We start from the raw sequence: 23694 nt of genomic DNA on the forward strand, positions 1-23694 counted from the left end.
TTACAAGGCAAAGGAAATTCCACCTGCTAGAGCACCCTGATATTTTCAAATAAGGATGAAGCTCACATTTTTGAGCAGTTTCCAAGTCTAAGCCCAAACAGTGAGAGCAAACACACTGCCTCGAGAAAGTAACAACGTCATTCCAGACACGCAATTATGTTGTCTGCTCTTCAAGCCTTTTTCTCCTTTCATGTTTCATTTACTTCAGACAGTCAGGGGTGGACTCCACTGGTGGGTGTCATGTCATCTTGCAAGTCAAAGTTCCTACACTGTGCCAGAAATGTCTATCAAACCAGAACAAGCTTAAAAAAGGTATTTAGCAGAGTAGAAGGTTGATGGCTTTCTTGTGTTATGCTTAAGCAATAGCTCACGACAGGCCGTGGTATATGCTCATTATATCACAGCTAAGGGGCGTGGTTCGGCCCGACGCAAAGCGGAGGGTTTATAAAACGGTTTATAAAACGGTTAGCAAGTGTGGCAATATGAAAGACAAATACACAAATAAATTATTTAAATAGTTTGTATTAGTAAATAATGATGTTCAAAATACAATAGTTCCTCCGTTGCCTTCTGCACGAAACATAGTGCGAGGTGGTTGCTATGCAACAACACTAACAGCTAGCGAACATATTAGACCGAGAGCGTTGATCCATTATTTGGCTATTTATTTACAGTCATTTGTATGTTGCCGTTTATTGTGCACCCACTGAAAAACTGTCCAGCATCAGTAGAATGGCTTGGTTACTTGTATAGGTTGAGGTTGTTCTAGGCTGTTGTTTGGCGTGGCAAGAATATTGCTCCACTTTTTTTCTGGAGATACGCACTCCTCAATCCACTCCTAGAAGAACCCCCGGAGGTCGAAGTTAAATCTTAAATGTTTCCATCTTATGCTTTGTAAGTTTGTTTCGTAACGGAAGAAATGTAAATATATTGATAAAACTGACAAGTCAAATCAAGCAATCTGATTGGTCGATAGCGTTTTTGCGGACCTCTTTGATTACAGATTTGAAAACATCGTTGCTTGCTTTAAAAAGTAGCACAATTCATTATGTCAAACCTTGGAAAGTATCTAGATATCTCTGCCCTAATGCCAAAGGAACTGCACACTGAATAGGTTTTGCCGTTTGATGTCTATGTCTGGACCGCTGCGTAAAAAGGAGGGTTTCTGCCCCGTTACTTCTCCGCTGTTTTCTTGTTCCAGTTTGCTTTTCAGCCCAACTGTATACTGTTTTTCTCAGACGCGGAGGGATACTGACTTGTTGTGAAAAGTGGCATTGGGATATATATTTTTTAAATCCTCTGGAGCAGAGAGAGGAGCTGTGGATTATTGTTATTGATTAATGCATCAGTGTTTCTTAGTGTGAAAAACACTAAACTCACAACTTAAAATGAAAGCATTTAGTTTATTTAATAAAAGAGCACATGTTCAATGTGAAAAGTGACAGTAGATACAGATTAGTTGCAATTTGGTGCTATATATATATATATATAAACAAAAATTATTAAAATAAAAATTATAATTCTCTTTTTTAACACCTTGAATGTCAGGGGGGCGTAGGGCTCCGTTGGCGGGCCGCAGCGCCCCTCCAAGACAATGGTAGGGGAAACACTGCTGGGAATAAGAACATGAGGGGGAAATTATTCCTGCATAACTCGTTGCTACATTTCACTTTATTTTATCCCAATAAACAAGCTTACAGTACTTAATCCAATATGAAGCAATTAAATCACATTAAAAAACTTGGAATCAATAATATTTAGGTAAGGATTAAATATCAGGTCAGTATGCAGCAGTTTCAGTTTGCCCAAATTAGAAGTGATAAACCAGGCAAGAAAATATATAAAACATAAAAAAATATCCAATTTCTAGATTCACCATGTTCTAATCAATTAAATCAAAGCACATAATATAAATAAAGTGTATGTATCCTTTTGAGGAACTGCTTCCACTGTACACATAATTAGTTGGTTAAATATTCAAAAAAATCGAAGGAAAAACTATTTCCTGTATTTTATTCAAACAAATCAGAGCTCTGTTCAAAAGGTTGTGTGTGCTCTATCAGCATCCTTATTTAATGCAATTGCTGTATTGTCGACAGAGGGTGACCTCAGTAATCTGTAGGCAAAGTTGGTGAAATATTCAACGTGGCTAATGTCATGCTTGGTTTTCAAAGATATTGTGTGCCGGTTGGAGGATTTCACCCGACCTCCACGAGCATTCTAAAAAATGTTTACCAAGAGAGCAAATACATTACAGTTTTTGTCACATGGGGCCCTCTATTATATAGCGCTGGACACACTGGAGGAGCCCAAGGAGCAAAAAGAGCAACTCAATGGAATTGCTTTTATAAATCAGTGTCACATTATGCATTTAGTGCACAGAACGGAAAACCCTTTACAGTATACAAGCAAGAAGTTTATGAATCTTTTGAATCAGTCTCTTGTTACATACACTATTCAAGCAAAACATACTTGTCCAGCTTCACTTATCAAGATAAGGTGCCTTGGACTACTAAAAGGTCAACGTATGTTAATATAAGGGTATACTGTGAAAAAGGTCAACAGAATTCCATCAGAGGGTCACGATCAAACTGTGACAGGCGGAAAGACCTATGAAAACAATGTAATTCACGTTTAGTTTTTGATGTTAATGTCTAATAAAATGCAGTTTGCTGGTATCAGTTAACATGAAACTAAATAGTATGATAATGCCAGGGTTTGTCACTTGACCTATAAAAGCTTTTAAAGGCACAGTGGAGGTCAGCTCAGATTTCTTAATCATAGGTTCAATTGTTACATATCAAATGCAGCAGTTACACATGGGTGATACACATGTTAATAGCTCTTGTTTAGTCAAAGGGAATTGTTTACCACTTTAAAATGTCTTTATTCATCCTGCCAGGGTAAAAACTGAATGTTATCTAACTCATTTTTAACAGACGATATATGGTGAACAAAACAAAAAAGATTGAATGTTTGCCATTCCCTCATTTGCCAAACATTATCTTTGATCTTCTTTGCCAATTAATACAAATGAATCAACAATGGTGCATGTTGGTGCTTTGCATAAATCAGGGCAACAAAAGCTGAGCCCGTGCATTCATTAAGGGTATTTACATAAACTTCTTTGTTCATTCCGTCAGAACATATCTACAATGCCCCTCTCAGCAATGGTAATGATCAAATGATTATCTTGAGATCAAAGCTGTCCACCCTCGCCGTAAGGCAAGACTACAGCCACTTCAAAGCATTACAAAATGCAGTTCCTGCCAATCAAAGCCACCAGTATGGGTCAATGACCACAATTCATTCATCCTTACCATGCGTTCACTTAGGCCCGTCACCATTTAGATAAACGAGCTTGACTCTTCACACCAGTCAAATGAGTTTCACATTGGTGAGATACAACAACCTCATTATCTGTGTGTTATCAGAAAATAACTCGTGCAAAAGACACAAGCATTTTTCCCTATATACATAAACACTGCAAACAATCAAGGCATTTGGCATATTTGAACGACAATCAAACATGGTGCTGTGAGTAAACACCTAGTGCAGGGACCAGACACACAAAGTCTAAAATATGCATTTGCACTCCTTGCATCAAACTCATTTTTTAATGAACCTTAGTAATTGTCAATGTTTCTGCACAAGCCTAATTACAACTTTCCGAATTAACTAGACATGGAAATAAGTCTAAATCAACTGTTTGGATAATGGCTATTTGTCTTCTGTCTCTAATCCTGTTAGGTACATTAACAAAGAAAAATCACTGTGTTGCCGCATGTCAAAACTTGAAACAAAAAGCTGAATAAATTAGTGAAAAATGTTAATTCATGCTCCATACGGGGGCCTCTGAGGAGTTAGTCTCTACCGATCGTTTGGGGATTTATAAATGCAAAGTTGTTGCTACATCAGTTGTTGCAACAGCAATTATGCATCGATTCCGATCTGAACAGGGATTACAAGCACACCATTTCTGCATGTCACCACCCCAATACCAAGGACGACTGTGAGGACCTTGGATTAGTTTGAGTATACACTATTTTTTAACTCTAACGTGTCCATTCAATTACAAAATTAAAAGATAGATATATTGTATTCAGCGAAGTGTTAAAAACAGACTTGCGATTCTACTGACGAGTGTTCACTGCAATGCTGAAAACACTAAACGAGGGGACATATTTTGGAACAATTAAATAGATATTTGTGCCACATATAACTGGGCAGGTATATGCATAACAAGAACACACAAAGTAATTGACATGTAATATACAAAGTCTGTATAACACTGAAAAGTCTACAAGCACACTTCAACATAAGAGCACCTTCTTCCACAACTACACACATACACTTCAGTGCTCAATTAATGGCCAAACAACTTCCCAAGACCAATTATTTAAGTTTCCCCATTTTGTTACAATACTCACACATCTTGTGTTGCCTTGGCAAAGCTGTAAAAACAACATCAAATTTGACACTTTTATACACAACCACTACAAAAAGCTGTGGCTGTGTTTAACACACAGACACATCAATTCTTCACACATGCAAGTGAAACCCTTCTTGAGCAGTTTTATCTTAATTCTCATTGAAAGTCTAAAAGATCTAGATGTATAATTGTTTGGCAGGGGTTGTGTGAACTGCATAACATGCCTGAAATTACATAAACACATGGTCGCCCCTGCCCAATCTGTGTCACGAGCGGGGGGGGATGAGAGGCCCCCTGATAACTGCATGAACCCGTATGGTGGAATTGTATAAATTGGCCATCTAGGTAATCAGCTTGTCTGTGATTTGCAGCCCATTCGTGGTGAACTGCGTGTTAGAAAAGATGAGATATCAGACTGGCTTGCCTGTACGTCAATCAAGTGGCAAATGCCATAGTAAGGATGGATGATAGGCTAACTTTAAAAAAAAAAAAAAAGTAATTCTTTTTTTTTTTTAATGCCATCCGATCTACCCACACGACCGGTCGATTGCGATCGACGTATTGGGCACCCCTGGTCTAATGTATACAAATGTACTCAATGAGACAATATAAAACATCATGTCACAATTATCCTGGATAACATAACTTATTCCTGATTTTGTTTTATCTGACACTTTGTTCCACTAATCTCATGGTGAGCAAGTTGAGGATAATATTCATTATTTTCATAATAATTCCTTAATTTTTTGCTGTGTGTATATTACATTATATTGAATGTTTGTATGTTAGATTTATGACTTAGGTGAGGTTCCAATTTAACTAGGCAGCCGGAACACAATGTGCAATGAGCTTCCTTTCTAAACTCCAAAACTTGTCCATTTTGCTGTACAGTATATGAACAAACCAATAGGCAAGATACACTTTGGCAGGGAATACAATCAACTAGTGTAGTTAGGAACATAATTCCCATTACAAGTGAGGCTCTCTTTAGTAGAGCATTGTAGCATATAATATAATGACAAAATAGACCATTTGATGGCTTTCACCAGGGATCCTATTTTTAAAGGTCTCTGAACACCCTCTATGTACGATGGATGAACTTGCTCCCATCTCAAAACAGCACTAAAATAAGTGCAATCCTCAAATTTGAAAAAATCTTTACAAAACTCACACCATTTCCTAACTCCCATCTCTCCTGTTGACCTCTGCCCCCTCTCTTCAGTTCTTGTCCTGCAGTGCTAAACTCAACCCCTGACATAAGATTGAGACAACATGCAGTATATACATGTCTTGTAGCACAGGGAACTGAGCGCTCGCTCTGGTAAAGGGATTCTTTTTTTTCACTTTACCACTGATGCCTTTTAATCTCCCATCTCTGAGCAAGCAGGAACTGCTGTTACTCCTGCTTAGAGAGATACACCGAGGCAGAGAGGGGAGACGGGGAGAGAGAGAGAGAGAGAGAGAGAGAGAGAGAGAGAGAGAGAGAGAGAGAGAGAGAGAGAGAGAGAGAGAGAGAGAGAGAGAGAGAGAGAGAGAGAGAGAGAGATGGGAAAGAGGCTGGTTGACAAGATGCGGTAGAAAATTAAAAGTGTAAAGATCTAATCCAATTTGGTGGATAGAGACGAGAAAAGACAGAGAGAGAATGTTTTTACTCCTTCTTTAAGTGCCTGAAGGTTTTCAAAAAGGTGAACTCCTAATGAGGTGTTTACCGAGTCAGCCATGTTGCTAAACATATCGATTTCCACCCAGTCTCACATCACTTAAAATGAGCAAGAAATTATCTTGTGTGACAAGGCATAGCAGCATCGAATTCTCTCCAAAGAAAAAACGGGATTGCTTAAAGGGGACCTATCATGCTATATTTGAATAATATATTGTAGGGCCATACCTATGTAAGGTATATTTATAAGTTTTATTTTTCAAAATACCAAACAGATCATGCATTTTAGCCATGCCTCATTTTGCCTCACTCCAGCTCTGACTTTGCATGAGCTGGAGCTGACCCCCCCCCACCCTGCAAAGGAGGGGGCGAGGCACAAGCGTCATGTTACTATGCTGTTGCCATGCTGTTGTTATGCTGTTGCCATGCCACGGCAACCTCTCATTCCCCTGATAGGTGGAGAGTTGACCATACAGGCGGAGTGCACCTCTGTGACATCATAGAGGTGCAAATCAGAATCCACATGTATCAAATCCGTTGCAGCCCTGTTTTTAGAGATTTGGGTGTGGAGAAAAGAGAGAGGGTTGTATTTTCTGACACTTGGTGAGTTCCCTGGAACACCGGGGACACATATTCATGTATAAAATACGTACAAAAGTGCATTTTGCATGATAGGTCCCCTTTAAATGTTCCATCACAGTACCACTTCATTAAAAAGTGGCATTAACACTCATTATATAAGAGAAATGACAGTGGAACAGTAGTGTTATAGCATTAATAAAAGGGAAAGCCCTCATTGTTGAAAGGTTAAACACATAATTCCTTGAATGTGACTTCAAGAATAAGAAATGTTTTCAACATACTAAAGTGGATCCACAGGAAACAGACATATCAGCAAATACATGACATGTTATGGTTCACTGTGTGTTTGATTATTAAATGCATTTATTTCTCCAACTGTTTGCTTTGTTATTATTTCTTTGCACCAAAGGAAAATAGTAATGAAAAAAAACAAGAATTGGGGTCGGAGGGTAGGGGCCTTGTACATTTCCTCTGCACTGCCCTTTCTGCTCATCCATTCTCCATGACACTCGAGGCAGTAAATCAAAGATGAGCAGGCAGTGGGCCACAGTGAGAAGGGGACTCGCTGTCCTAGTCCCACACCTTCCCTAACCTCTGACGCTCATTCGACAAAACAATTCAACATCTGACCGAATTGAAGAAGCTGACAGGACTGTGCTCATTATGGCCTGGATGGCTTTTGTTAAATAAAAGTATGCCCCAGCATTTGGAAATCTCTCTGGTATCCTTTCTGTGCAGGGACGTAAACAATTACAGCTGCTCCAAGGATATTTAATGTACACGATTTTAACTTTGACAAGTCAGTCAAGTGTAGCACAGTGGCTGACTGAAGAGGCAACAATAGTACATGGTAAGCAATAAAGTGAGCATATATAATGAGCTATGGGAATCAGTTCTGAAAATGAAAACTGCACAGATTTCTTGAGTACGAGAGGTCAACATGTGCAAGTACGAAGGTGACTAATGAGACTCCAGCTATAACTTTCAGTATGTTTAGTCTGCAGTATCACAGTCAGTATGAACAGTTTCAGTTATTTAAGACTTGCCTTCTTTTAATGAGAGTTGTTTACATTGTGTGCAATGATTCTCTGTTCTTTAGTTCAGCTTACATTACTGAAGTTGCTACTGTAGTCTGTCTTTTTCAAAGGCACTGATGTTTACAGCTTCCTGGAAGCATCAAAAGACGAGAGATTAAAAGAACAGAATGTAGTGTGTCGGTGCCTCAATCCAACACAATATACACACAGTATAACTGTATATAATGTTCAGTGGCTAAAAAACAAACCAAGGATACATTGAAATGTAAAGTTCCAATGACAAAGCTCATATAATACCTGTGCAATTGACTATGTTTGGTCGGGCTTCAGCTGTTGAAGCCAACTGGAGCACCACAATTTACAATTTTACAAGAAGTAATAAAAGCGATAGAATAGCAATGGAACAAATACAATTCTGATAATAAAAATTCGCAGACTATGAGATTTAAATTGCTCATTTTGTCCAGCTCACTGAATCAACATCACTGTTTATTTTTATGATGTCAGGTTACAACATTTCCTTTTACAAGCAGAACTCCGCCTCTAATACATCCTTTCCCGAGGAAAGCTGACAGCATGACCTGAATGGTGTCGACTGCCGAACACGAGGAAAACAGGTGACACCAACATTTATTTTGCCTCGGAATCTCAGGAACTTAACACGATGATTATATGAGCGCTTTCATATATATGTTTCAATTTTTAAAAAGGAAGATGTTACTGCGTGTATTCCCAAAAATACATTTCTATTACATTTCATGAATTCCAGCTTTGTAGCGTTAACATCCATATTTATTGCGCAAATAACTACACTCCAGCGGTTATTCAGTTTAACAATGTGTTCAATGGCATGAGTGAACATGCTTGCATTACAAATATTAAAACCTCCTTTCTCCTCATCCCTCTACAGCAAGCAGTCATGCACTGGAAGGGCGAAGCAGCAAATTTGCTAGCTGGCTGACTGGGAGGACAGAGAGGCCTTTCTCACCAGTCAACGGCTGTCCTTAATGAGAATAGAAAGTGATTTACTAGCTTAATGCTCCAGCCCTCAGCCTTCCTGCCTGCCCGCCTGTGCTCCACGCTGCCAGTTTACTCAGCACTCCTCATACAGAGTATAAAACAGAGACCAGAGAAAGAGAAACAAAGAAAAGGAAAAGAAGACAGCAAACCAGGGTCTGAAAACTGTGGTAATGAGACATGGATTTCCTCAGCACCCACATCAACGACCTCCACCAAGTCTTGCATCTTGTGTGCCATAAAAACAGGTTTCCTATCATTCCCAGCCAACAAAGATGCCTTGAATTGATTGAGAAGAGGAAAAACATGTACATGCCTGTATACCCTGTATAGCCTATTGCATGCAACATTATTGTGTGCCCCATTATTGTGTGCCCCACACTCCGTACTGCAGAAGGCTGTACGATATATGGTGTCGTGACGATAATCGCGATATGCGCATGCATGCGCGATATTCACATCGCAGGACGTGCGATTTAATTGAAAAAAAAAGAAGTTTTAAAAAAAATGTTGTTTTCTTTTGGACTTGCTTACTTAAGTAGGCAAATTAACTCAAACACGTCATGTTACAATTATTTTGCTGCTTGCTACAAATGGAAAACTTGCGCCGCTCTCATGTCAGGGGTACTTGAGTGGGTGACATGCAGGCTCTGCATGCACAGCAAACCACAATCAAATCTCCAAAGCAAACAAACCCAGTGATTAAAGGTAAAAACACTGAATAAAGTAGTTTCATGTGTTTCTCCAGGGCAGTTTGGAGCTGCTAAAAGAGCTAGCTCAGCTTGTTGCTCTGATAACTTAAGATCCACGTCTGTGACTAAAATCCTTCATCCTGTTAAATGTAGTTTAAAAAATACCAATTGTATAGCATTAAAGTTCAATAAAGGATGGTTTGCGGGAAAGAAAACGGTCTTTTCTTCAATTCCTGTATCTTTTCATATCGTACGACGGAGTATTAGGGCCACATTTAGAAGAAATTAGAAGAAGTCGTAATAATACGAGAATAAAGTCATAGTTACGACGAGAATAAAGTCATAGTTACAACGAGAATAAAGTCATAGTTACGACGAGAATAAAGTCATAGTTACGAGAATAAAGTCATAATTACGAGAATAAAGTCATAATTACGAGAATAAAGTCGTAGTTTCACAAGTGACTTGAGAAGGGGACTTGGGAGGAGATTGTCTCCTTTCTGCAGGAGGAAACGGCTGGTTCTGGCCGACTACATTACATTACATTTAGCTGACGCTTTTATCCAAAGCGACTTACAATGTGCATTCAACCAACAAGATAAAAACTTGAATAAAACAGAATCCTATAAGTACAGCAAGTTTCAGTTTTCAGTCTGCGCCGGAAGATGTGTAAGCTTTCTGCTGTCCTGATTTCAATGGGAGCTCATTCCGACTCCACTACAAGGCTATCGTTCGACTCCTTCTGGATCCAAAGCCTTGATTACAAGTCTCATCGTTTCTTGTGAAACAACAAATCCCCTTTGAACCGCTCGTACATGTAACCAACGATAGCCTTGTAGTCGGCCAGAACCAGCTATTTCCCCCTAAAGAGACAATCTCCTCCAAGTCTGTGTGGTTCTTTCTTCAAAATAATAGACATAGTTTCTTGCACAACCTATTCAAAGTTCTAATACTTATTATAATCTGATGCTGATGTGCCAAAAGATTAAGTATTTCGTTATTTGAGAAACCTAAACTAAAGTACTGCTTCACAAGATGCTCCACATTCCTCATTGTATTGAAGGACGCTGCTGTTGTCTCCTTCTCAAGTCACTTATGAAACTACGACTTTAATCCATAGACAAAGCTTTAATCTCGTAATTATGACTTTATTCTCGTAATTACGACTTTATTCTCGTGATTACGACTTTATTCTCGTGATTACGACTTTATTCTCGTATTATTACGACTTAATTCTCGAAATCTCTCAGTTTTTTTCTTCTAAGTGTGGCCAATACTCCGTCGTAATATCGCAATATATATCACAGGGCGAAAAAAAAATCGCAATGTCAGTTTTTTCCAATATCGTGCAGCCCTAACCTCTACCAATACACAATGAAAAAAAGTTGCTCATTTCACACGCACCAAGGGACAAGTATAAGAACATCTATCTTCCTGGGGACTCAGTGACATAAGTGAGAAATAAGGAGAAAGCAAGGTAAGCTTCATGCAAAGGCTCCTACTCTTGCAAAACAAATACCTTTTGGGGTTGTTAGAAGGCAGATACACTTTCCCACTAGTGTGTCCTCTATTATTATCCAATCAGTGATTCTACTTTCCAGACATTTTAAATGATGAAGAGCCATCAAAGACATGTGTTTTGTCGTGTGGATTTACTCAGTTGTATGAGAAAAAACAAACAAAAAGGGGATGTGTAAGTTAAAACCTACCACGGTCAAATGTTGACAGCGGTGTAAAATCTAGGCTAGTATTTCATTCAGTTGAACTCACACCATCAGCAATGATGTGTGCTATGAATTATGTGCTCAAGTGAGAATAAAATACCAATTTCATGCATATTTGCAGGGCCAAATTGGACTCCTTGATTGGGGCACCATACTTAGGCTTTGCACTAAGTCATAATCATATTAAACCAAAAAATAGGAAAGCTAGACAGAAAGAGATGAAGAGGAAGAAAGAGCGGAAGGAAAAGGAGGGTCACTTAAACATGAGCTGTACTAAGTTAGTTTGTATCCCATGCGGAAGCAGCAGAATGTAAGTACCGGGAGAGGGGAAATCAATACTAAATACCTATCTTTTGGCCAGGATTATTTATTGGTGGCACATAATGCCTGCTCGACAATGTTAAAGTTAAAATTGAATCCGAACAAGCTAATGGAAACAGCCAGGTGATTAAGTGCCAGGGAGTGCGTGTATGAGCCCATGTTTTTTGGGGAATGTAGCTCAGGGTGAACACAGGCTACCAGTGTGCATGGTCCCAATGCGCATCTAGGGTGACTGGTTATCATAGTGGAGAGCAAACAACACAGCAGTTCTTACCGAGTGTGAAGTAGGGGAGAGCTGTGTTGTCAAGATCATCCATTACGGAAATTCGCCCAGGTAGGTCTGTTCTAACGAATAACAGGAGTCGGGATTCCCCCCCTCCTCCTGCTCCTCCTCCACCACCACCACCACCACCAGCACCAGCAGCACCAGTTCCTCCTCCAGCAGCTCCACCCGCTCCAGCAGCTCCCCCTCCTCCGACCACGTTCCCCGAAGCTCCACCGGTGAAGCTGAACTCGTTCTCCCGGAGTACGGGCAAGGTGGACACGGTTACGGTTTTCACCTCACATGGCGCCTCCGCGTGGTTCTCTTTATCTCTTTTTTCTTCGTCGGGCACAGTTGCTCCTCTGTTTGCTCGGACTGGCAACGTCCCCGTTAGGAAGAGCCCCGCTAGAAGGAGGTGGAGGTGCGGCATTGATATCCGCGCCATCCCGCTCCTCGTGTGTGGTTCTCTCGCTTTGAGTGGGGCTCATAAGCTGTCCGTTCACTTATAGCAGGCTACAGACGCTGCAAAGGAGTCGCGTCCGTCCAGGAGGCGGCAGCACAGGTGTAGTGAGGAGGATGACATCTTTTCGCTCCTCACACATATCCATTCGTGTTCACACAGTGGGACAACAAATCACTTAAACACGGAGAAGCACGTGTCCTGTTAAAGACAAACATGAGGTGGAGCCACCACGATAGTCATTATGCAGGATTTTCTGGCTTTTCTAGAAAAAAAACATAGGAAAATCTCCCAAAAAATGAAAGTAAGAGTTAGGATTTATATAAGCTCTTGTTATACATGTATTGAAATAGGTGATTATGGTAGAAGATGTCTTACATTTAAATTAACAAACATAAGTAGCCTACAAGAAGGAACTTGTCTTGGGACATTATGAGGGATTGTAGCCAAATTATTAACACAATACATTGTCGAAGCATATCTGTTATGAGGTACATCATTGATTATTGACCTTGGAAAGAATTCAACAAATGATCCAGTCAATGTCCATTTTGTAGCTGTTGTGGAGCATTTCTTATTATATCACATGATCTGTTTGAACGCTTTATGTTTGCCAGATCTACATATTTGTTTATGAACACCTTTTTTTATCAACCCCAACTCCAAAGTTGAAGTTCAAAGTGAGCACCTTGGAAAACAGCAGGTGACAAAAAAAATATACAGTAACCTTAAGGTTCATTTAGTAGTCTGTGACAGACATGACAGTTTTAATCATGTCATTGTCTTCACCAGCAGATGCCGTTTACCAAGTTACTGTCATGGTTCAGATACCTTTTTCTATGAATTTCATAAAATATCTTACCCATGTTACTTTCAAATGTTGTTGCTTGAAAGCAGAACTTGAAAGGTTCACTTAACAACGTATTTCAAAAGGATATAATATGTGTGGTTTGAGTCAATACGTTCAATGGACAGCCTGAGGCACAGCATATGTCATCGACAAAACACACAGATGTATGTTTAACACACTGTGATGTCTTTAAATTGATTCATAAAAAACAGTACACAAAACTAATCAGATGCAGAATCACTTTTGGTTTAAATCCCCTCTTATTTTGATGATGTAGTATGGTGCTTAAAAGTCAAAAGTATTTAAGAATCCTCATATTAAAAAACTATATAAGGAGGAAGATTATTCTAAAGCCGCATAGTTACATAAATCTTGGTTCATGAACTCAAAGTCAACATCAACAATGGTCACCAATATTTGAATGTTAATGCTTCGGATCATCCTTTTTGATAACTATTATTTTCTGGGTTATGCATATAATTACTAGTGGGAAGGATGGATGTTTTTGAAAGACCCAGAGATGAGGCAGGAGTACAAAGTTCAAAATGCAAAGCAGTTGTATCTTTTCTCTTCTTTGTAGATTCCTTTATAAATGTGTGTGTGTTTTAAAAAAAAGAAGAAGAAAAACTTGTAATCAAACCTAAAGAGAGATGAGGTGCAATAGTTAAAAGGAGTTAGATATCTTTATAAGGGAATGTACCTAAACTGAATACACAGTAGGTACATTTCCTCAGGGGTGTCAGTGGCTCAGGAGGAAGAGTGGTCATGTACAAATCAATTCTTGGGCTTGCCACTGAACCCCAAAATGCTCTGATGGGTGTGATAACGTGACCTCATAATGGACATCTGACACTGGAGGGGAAAAAAAGTCCTCTGAAAAGAATTGGTGGCATATCATCCATTGTTGTTGGAGAACACGAAGCCTAAAGGATAGGGAGTATTTGACTCACATTCACATAGTGGACCAACATGCAAATGAATGCAAAGATGCTGGCTACTTTAGATACTTTTAGAATAATAGAACGCATCATCTCCAAACAACTCCACTGCCATCTCCAAACCAACCAGCTTTTTGAACCCCTTCAGTCTGGTTTTCGTCCCCACCACAGCACAGAAACGGCACTCATCAAAGTCCTCAATGACACCGGTTCCCTCAACATCCTCATCCTCCTCAACCTGAGTGCAGCCTTCGATACCGTGAGCCACACCATCCTGCTTACCCGACTCCAGGATATCGGTGTCAAAGGTACTGCACTCAGGTGGCTCCAGTCCTACCTCTACGACAGATCCCACTTCATCTCCCTCAACAACCACTCCTCTGCCACAGCTTCCGTCACCCAAGGTGTTCCCCAAGATTCATTACTCGGCCCCCTCCTCTTCATCATCTACATCCTCCCCCTTGGTCAGATTCTCCGCCAATACAACCTGGACTTTCACTGTTACGCTGACGACACACAGATTTACCTCAGCACCAAATCCCCCCACAACCCCCCCTCACCCACATTGAATCCTGTCTGACTGCAATAAAATCCTGGGCGCAACACAACTTCCTCAAACTCAACAGCAATAAAACTGAACTCCTCCTCATCGGCTCCAAATCCACCGTCAGCAAAACCCCCAACCTGAAAGTCACCATTGATGGCACCCCTGTTTCCCCCTCCACCCAGGCACGCAACATTGGCGTTATATTTGACCCCACCCTCTCCCTCGAGCCCCACATGAGTCAAGTTGTAAAAACCTCATTTTTCCACCTCCGCAATATTGCCAAACTCCGTCCCTCTCTCACACACCCTGCAGCTGAGCGACTCATTCACGCCTTCATCTCCTCCCGCCTTGACTATTGCAACTCACTCCTCTACGGCATCAGCACTACCTCCCTCAATAGACTCCAGCGTGTCCAGAACGCAGCCGCCACACTCCTCACCCATACTAAATCATGGCATCACATCACCCCGGTCCTCAAATAACTCCACTGGCTCCCTGTTTCACACCACAACCATTACAAACTCCTGGTCCTCACTTACAAAGCCCCCCACCATCTGCCCCCCCCCCCTACCTCACTGACCTCCTAATCCTCTACCAACCCTCCCGGTCCCTCAGATCCACCTCGGCCGGTTTGCTTTCTATCCCCAAGGCCAAACTCCGGAGCTGCGGGGATAGAGCCTTCTGGAACTCCCTCCGTGAGTCTGAGTCCCTCGCCCTGTTCCAGTCCCGCCTCAAAACCCACTTCTTCAACTCTGTTTCCATAAGCCCCCCCCCCCCCCCCCCCCCTCTCAACCAACTTCCTCCTGACTGCTTTTCTGTTTTGTTTTGTTTCTTTGTTTCTTTTTGGTTTTGGTTTTGTTTTGTTTGTCTACCCTCCCTCCCAACTTTAAAGCGTCTTTGGGTTCAAGAAAAGCACGATACAAATATAATGTATTATTATTATTATTACTTTGAACACATTCTACACATTTTAAAATGAACTATTCAAATAATGTTTAATCTACATTCAACCTATTTAATGTTGCTTGTAATGTTGAGGTTCACTAACACTTTATGTTGTGTTGCCTCTAATGTAACCATGACTGTCATTACTGTACCACGTCTCTGTCCGTGGTGCTGAAACATTAAAATGTATGGTGACTTAAAGTCAAGGATATAATATATGCATTAATCATACGGTACTTGAGAAAGAGAAGTGAAATGTCTCACCAAATTATTAATATTTTATTTTTAGCTCTCCAAGATGTTTCTGATGCTGTCAACTTATTTTATTCATCATTTCCTTGGTGTATTACACTGTGGGACAGGGGTTTCCAACGCACACACACACACACACACACACACACACACACACACACACACACACACACACACACACACACACACACACACACACACACACACACACACACACACATATCTTCGGATTTGATATCCATAGTTTGCATCCTAACATTTTTCGGGATGGTTAGTGTTTGTCACTTTTCCAGCATGAACATACTGCTTTCTCCAAACTTGAGAGAAAGCTGAGAATTAATATGGAAACAGGCCACAGCACCAGCTTCTCCCTGTATTTCTCAATGGTGCTGAAATATTCAAACACACACTCACTCTCAGTGTTTCTTCGTGGTGCAAAAGCATTCACTCACAGGGTCTGTACGAGTACCCAAACTTCCAGTCTTGAGCAATAAGGTGCACACTGGCACAAGTATTGTTTTTCTGAAAAAGTAAATCTAAGTAAATCATTAATTTAGCTGAGTCCATTGAGCCAGTGTTGTTTGAGCAGTAGTTTGAACAGGCCTGCTCTCTCCTACTAACTTAACACAGCTTAACCAAAGCTGTATGTAGAAAGAAATTAATATGTTACGAACGTTTTCAAGGAAAAACAGAAACATGTGCACAAAAAGTTATAGACAAGCTTCCTTTTTAGAAATGCGCAAGAGGCATACAAATGGTCAAATATGCCTTAATATGCCTTATGATCATCCAGTAGTCATCATGTCAGTAAGGCACATTCACTGTTCATCAGATAAGCACAAACGCTAGGTGCCAATAATCAAACTCCAACCCGTGCACTGTAGCATGACATGTGTTGGTAATGTTCCAATTGACAGTTTTTTTTACAAATGCAAATTAGGTTAAGGTTGAAGTTATTTGAAATTGCATCGGTGTGAATACAGTCAATGCTCTGATGCTAGGTTTTCTTAATGTTCACAAATATATAACACTGAACTGGCAGGGCCATGAAATGTGTGAGTATTAGTTATCTTTTGTTTTGTATATTTGCGAAAATAAAGAAAAACATCTGAGCTCTAACAACTCAGCCGAAAACGTCCCTGAGCGATACAGAGATCTCATCAATTCAGTGAGTATTTTCAATCCATCAAGCGATTGCAATCATCAATGTTAGATAAGTCAGCACGTACATTTCAAATAATTAATCATAGATGTAGGTGTTGAAACATTCTCTGTGTGTGTCTCTTTGGTTTTGATATATTTTAAACTGTAGATGTTTTACAAATCAGAACAAGTTATATACCTTGTATCCCTTTTATTCACATTTGGTCATTTTGTTTTGGAAGTCCTTGCTTTTCATTTTTATATGTAACCATGCATGACACAGCCAAAAATAACTCTAACAACAGTGAACATTGCATCCTTGTTATTTGGGCACTGAATGCCATAATATGTAGGCTTCAAAAGATTGAAGCAGTTGCACAGCTGACCCAGCAATGCAATGGTCATAAGGCACAAACCTTGTTTATGACGCTCAAAATACAAGGATGTGCCACTTGTGTTCCTTTGTATTACCATATTCCCTTGCATCTCGCCCATCTATCTTAAAGTTGGGAGGAACTTAGACATGAGGGAAAGAGTAAAGTAGAAAATAACAAATAAGGATGCATTGAAAGAAGACAAATGAGATGAGCCATGTGTGTATTTGCTTTCGCTCTCTTTGGTTGATACTGGAACATTTCATATCCAGTCTGTCTTTTTTCTCTGTTTAAATCAACTTCAATCTAAAAGACGCACATGTCAAGTTCAATGCAAATCAAATACAGTATTTGTGGATTTTCTTTATTTTTTGCATTCTATTATTTTGAAAACCACATAGTCAAGATCCGTTTTTCTTATTTATTTTTTACTATTTCAATACTGTTATCATTAATACTTTTTCTTTCAAAACTTAAACATCAACTTAAATATTTTAGAATGATGAAAGAGGGAACATAATGCACGCTTAGCGGATATGATGTTTTGTCATATACACTTAACCGTTAGCAGGTATATCAATCTGTATTTTCAGCCTTTGGTTTCTTATAGGTGGGAAGAAGAAAGCTTTGATTTTTATCTTGCTAGTGACACCTAAAGTTGGCATGAAGTTAGAAGCTAATTGGTATCCTTAAATCTCTTTAAATTATGTGGCTCGAGTTTTTAAGCCATACTTTGAAGAACTAACATCAAAGTGACTCATCTAAGTCACTGCCACACCCCTAAATTAATTTGCATTTGGGCAACTTTCTCCCTTTCCTTTCTGGGTTAATTTGAAATTGTATTCATTCCGTCATAATGATTTCCTTAGGGAATAGTTGGCTACAAAGATTAGCCTTAAGGGCAAATTTGACCAGGTTTGCTGTCCTTGTATTGGAAATGCTGACACTGTGCATAGAACTGGTGGTGCTTCAACGGAGCACATGCGGTAGTTTCGCACACATGACCTCTTTCGCTGATAGATTTCATTGAACACTGTCTGTCTTTAATGGGCCAACAGTAGCAAGACATCAGATAGGTCTGATTGATGTCGGTGTGTTCTGCGAGGTGGCGGAGAGCTGAAAGTAGCTACTTAAACAAGGGTAGGGAAAGGAAAACGGTATTGTTATTAGCTGATGGAGAGCTGTGGTTGGTTATATGAGATTTATTGCTCAGGAAATTGCTTCGACCTGAATACTGTGGCAGCCTCTGAGTCTTTCAAAATTGAATTTGATGGACAACAAGCTAACGTCGACTGCACCTAGACAGAGATGGTTAAACGGATCTATGTGGCATAATGAGCAAAGGACCTGACCTTTTTTTTCCGCTTCCTTCAGCAAGGCTGGAGAATGTTATTTGATGTCAGAAAAATGATGAAAAAGTCTTCTGCTCTTTCCTTTGGGTTAGATGGTAATACTCAACATTATGGCTGTGTTCCAAACCCTTGCTTAGAGGTTAGCTTTATAGTTAAATCCCTAAGCAAGAGAAATACATTTGGAATGAAAATGAATATTGCTTTTGCTCCCACTATTTAAAGAATCAGTAAGCTCCACATCTTTAAGCAGACCTGTGCAAAGGCCAGCAGTAGAGGAGTGTGGATATACAGATCCGTCTATAAATGCGCATAAGTGGGTATGAGGCACTAACAGCTTAATGATCTATGCTCTTTTGTTTAAGTGAAGCTTAGCAATGTGTTTAATATCTACGTTAAAGGTGATTGAGATCAGATGGATGCCGAGGGAATAGCAAAAAGGCTGTGAGTAAGTGGGATATATACATATACATGATGTGGGCAGTCCGCATGAAATGTGCAGACTGAACATCTGATTGAATGTCATATATGAGTAGAGACTAATAAGAATCTGATAGTTTAAGCCATCTGATAATGTTGTTGAGATATTCCAGTCTGGACCAAGTTGGTGGAAAGACTAAAAGGCTGCTGTTTTCAATCCACAAAATCATGCAGCTTAAAAGGCTAAAAGGGACGCTGTCATGAATTCAGGAAATGAATGAAGCTACAGTTATACCTCGTTCTTATGGCTTCTTCTTCCCTTTTGAGTGGGTTCGAGTAGAGTCTGAAAGCTGTTTGCTGTACTGGCAGTGTTCCCCTGTGCTATCTTTGTTAATTGATTAGTTTAAGTTATCTGGAGACTGCCCCAGTTCTGCAGGTGTAAACAAAGAGCTCCTCATTTAGAAACTGGGTTACACCTGGGGGACATATACACCCACAAAACACACATAAGCGCACCGCAAACACCACCTAGCAAATTGGTTTAGTGGGTGCCGAGCACATATTCCAACAAATGTGAGCAGTAAGCTACTGATAAATCCTTTTAATTCCAAGTAGAGACGTCAAATCTGTTCTCCTAATTTTCCGACTGATGTAACATGTGGGGGTTGGTCCTTGAAACATTTCATGGTCATTCAAATGGGCCTCCATTTGCACTGGTACATTTCATGAAATCAAGAAAGATAAGTGTGTTGGGATGCAATTAACAGTGTCTCCGCCTAATCTGCTGGATTCATTTCACTGAGTGAACATCACAGGAAAAGTTATGTTAGTGAGTTTGGTAAAGCAACATCAGCATTTTGTTCACGGAAGAGCATGTGGCTTTGTTCTCGTCCTCCATAGAGGGCATAGTCATTTACTGTGTATTTCACTGTAACATAGGAGACAGCTCTCTCACTGAGGCAGAAAACTAAAAAGAAAACACAAGTTACGAGCCGATGAGGAACCATAAGCTCTTTGGAATATAGTTCTGCCACATAACATAGCAGAGTTCAAAATAATTCAGGTGAACGAAATGTAGATATAAATGTGTGTTAGAATCTCACTTTCGTAAGCTTTGTGGCTCAAGGGTTGAATATCAAAAGTAATAAAACATTAAATATATCATACTTTATGAGTATTTTTAGGTATGTTATATATCCTATCAATAAAGTCTTCAGGAAATGACATTCTGTAAAATCATAAACTGATTTTTTTGTTTTTTGTAATGTCTATTCCATTTTCTTGGTTAATGTGTGTTTAATGTAAATAATTGATGAGGTCAACTTAAAGTCCATGAATAAGTAAAAACATGTGGCATTAAGTGGATGCAGGGTTGATGTGCGGTGGAGTTTTTGATGCGGCAGTGGGCAGTGAGCAGCAGTTTTATGTGGAGCCTTGCTTTTCATACACAGCTCTGTTATGGGAATAGGTATGCGGTTGGTCCGGTCTGTGCTGAAACTATCGACATTATTTGTGTTATGTAGACAGCAAGAGACCAGTTCCGAGCCTGTGTCCATGATACTTTATTCTGCCCGCTGCGGTGGGACCATAGAGCTGATTCATGTCTCTGCTACACTGGAACCATGCACTGTTGTCATTCAGGGCCATGCCCCACCTCATTGACAGGTCTGTGGCTCTCTGACAGACTCCAAATGTTAGAAAATCTACCTTTGGATGACCCTTTTCCCCCCTCCTCCCTGCTCGTATCATCTTCCATCATCCCCATTGAGAGCTGCCAGGTCAGCTGTCACCACTGTTTACCGTCCACATCCTGGCCCACTGACTCACCCATCCGTTAGTCCTGCTGGTGACAGAGAGGGTAGGTGGGACAGTCAGGCAAGGTCAGAAATGTGGCCTTACATTACTCTGGCCTTGCTCTCTTCCATTACTTAAAGCTTTCCTTCCCGGTTCCCCCCCCCCCCCCCCCCCAATCCATCTGTCACCAGCATTTAGAGCCCCGCAATACATTCCTCACCCCCAGGCTTGTTTCATTACAGCATTTAATATGTTGCTCTGAGAGTTTAAAGATAATTTTAAATGTTTATGAAAAATTCTAGAAATATACAGTATGACAAATAACAATTGCATTGCAGGAGTGATGCAGTCTTTTCTAATGATTTAAAAATTAAGATTATAGGAACATATTTTATGAGTTCCACAGCGCTTACATGTACAGTGTTATGGCAGCAACAAGGGGATTGTCTCATAACAAGAAGCAACTATTTCAAAAAGCACAATATACAATCATTGGTATTAGAGAGTTTGATATACATAATCACAACATTTAAATAAATGTTATAAATACATATGTCAAAATTGATTGAATGTGCCTTATCTTATTTCTTATTATAATCCTGTGTCCTTACTCTGTTTCTATTTGTTTCCAATTCCTCTAGAACTGTTTACATCCATTTATGTACATTGTGCTTCTCAAATTTTGAAGCATTTATATTTGTATGTCTTATATAAGGCGTTCATGTTTATAAGAACGTTCCTTACTGTCAATACTGATTTAATCATTTTGTTTTGCTGAACTTGTGACTGTCTTTAAAATTGGATGATGTGCTATATTGAAGCTTCAAAATCAGAGCTAATTTCGACTACATCCTCATTTGAAATGCCAAAGTCGAATTAGTTGTTTTCTCTAGTGTATATATTCCAATAACATTTTCAATTTCTCAAGTTATTCTATGCTTCTCCCGCCTTCAGAAACATCTGTTTTGTTCCCTGAAAACAAAACAGCAGCTCTGTGTTAAAGTTTGATTCTACAGAAAGATTAAAGCACGCTCTAAACTAGAACAAAGAACAGAGATTATACAACATATATTTTTGCTTCACTGTTTTGGCCTCCAGTGAATGTTAAGCCTCTCATTATAATTCTGTTTTTTCTGGATGAAAGGTAGGCCAAAAATAAAGTTTATATGGAGAAACTAAAAATGAAGACTTATCCAAATGCGGTTTTATGACAAACTGTACATGTGTCCCATGTGTACAGTTTAAAGGTAAAGGTCTTAAGTAGCCAATGGTGATGTGTAATTATAAAGACATTTTAAAGTTGTTTTTTTACAACACTTTAATACATCTATGTTTTTAACCGTATAATATATGACTGCTGCTTTTATTACAGTATAACTGAATCACAAATTAAAGATAGACTCGATAGAAGTAGTGCATACCATTTGACTGTTTTCTTGTGATAGGTAAACATAATAACAGGACAGAAAAATTGCATTAATCTTAAATCAGATAATTGCACTAAGAGGAGATATTCTGAGAAATTAAGAGGAAAAACAGCCATGAGATACCCCGTTTATAAACTGAAAATGGGCCTTTTCAGCAGAATACATTACACCAGTGCTGTTCTATTCACAGGATTAGAGACACAAAGAGAATACACATTTTGTTCACAGAGAATTGCAATTTCACATCTCACATAACCATGCTGCCCTGTTATATAGATGGTTAACCTTTCTGTGAAAAATATTCCAAAGAGAGAGGGGAAGTGTAACCAGTTAAAATGATTATCCTGCTGCAGAGGCACATCCCCTGAGAAGCAAATTTCCCTGAAAACTGAGCTCAGGAATCAGCGGTACATGTCATACCTTCCGTGTCAGCTTATGTAACTGGTACTCTTGACCTGATACAGAAAGTACTGTACTCAAAAGAGGAGGAGGGGACGGACCTGAGTTACTAATGTTGCAGCATAGATTATCAGAGCGCTACTGTATCTCTTTCATCTTGTCCTGGTGCACTCTGCTATCTACTTTGATGCCTGTGGTGCATCAGCAAGACCCCAGACCTAATTTGCAGCTCCCGAGAAAATGACCCTCCCACACACTGACTGCTGTGAAATATGCGCCTTCAAACTAATTAGATGGACACCAAATGCAATTAGAGCGGCTGATAATTAACGCTGCATGTGCCTGGAAGGTTGTTTTTTTCACAGCTTCACTGGAACATGATTGGATACAGTAGCTGTTGTGGAGGACATACATACAGTTTATGTACTTCAGTAATGCCACATAACATTGAGACTGACTGTATGTTATACTGCTTTCAAACTATTACAAGGATGAATTAGGTCAATATACATACAAGTTCAGTCCAAAGTGTAATGTGAGGATTTTGACATGCCAAAACACTGCTCCCAAGTGTAATGAACCATCTTCTGTTTGCTTTTACAAAATAATAATAATAATAATAATAATAATAATAATAATAATAATAATAATAATAATAATAATATTGGCAGTTTAATTTGTGCATGTTCATTTTTTTATTGCCATTTTCTTTCTTTTTGAGTTGAGCTAATGATGGAGCAGGGCGTTATAGTATGGGTAGAGATGCACAGCCAATTCTCATGAACTAATTTGACAGACAGAATAAACAGGGCAACATCTGCATTACAAATGTGTGCTCTCCGACACAGAGAGCAGTCACACAGAGAAACATAATTAAGATTCAAAACATCCAAAGCTGCAACAAACTTGAATAAGAGTCAAGAACAACCTTCAACCGGAATGTCTGATTTGATTTTTAAAAAGTATTAAAAACACTTAGCAAGTCTTTGTGAAGTGTGTTTGAATAATTACTATAATTACTCAATTTCATTAAAGTATGATAGATTTCCTGGAGAAATAATAGCAAAAA

At 39.4% G+C, this 23694-nt stretch overlaps 1 protein-coding gene across 2 annotated transcripts in view; it reads right to left on the reverse strand.

Annotated features, from left to right (window-relative positions):
• astn2 (astrotactin 2) overlaps nt 1-23694 on the reverse strand; it is a 291201-nt gene that overhangs the window by 259222 nt on the left and 8285 nt on the right. The window contains exon 1 of one of the 2 annotated variants that reach the window (XM_079657487.1): nt 11740-12347. The exons of the other annotated variant lie outside the window; for it this stretch is intronic. Within the exon in view, the coding sequence (XP_079513613.1) occupies nt 11740-12172 (433 nt within the window). The 5' untranslated portion in view covers nt 12173-12347. Of the gene's footprint in view, nt 1-11739; nt 12348-23694 lie in introns of those variants that run through there. 2 annotated transcript variants of the gene reach the window in all.

Source organism: Notothenia rossii, assembly GCF_949606895.1.
Source record: "Notothenia rossii genome assembly, chromosome: 11".
Taxonomy (NCBI): domain Eukaryota; kingdom Metazoa; phylum Chordata; class Actinopteri; order Perciformes; family Nototheniidae; genus Notothenia; species Notothenia rossii.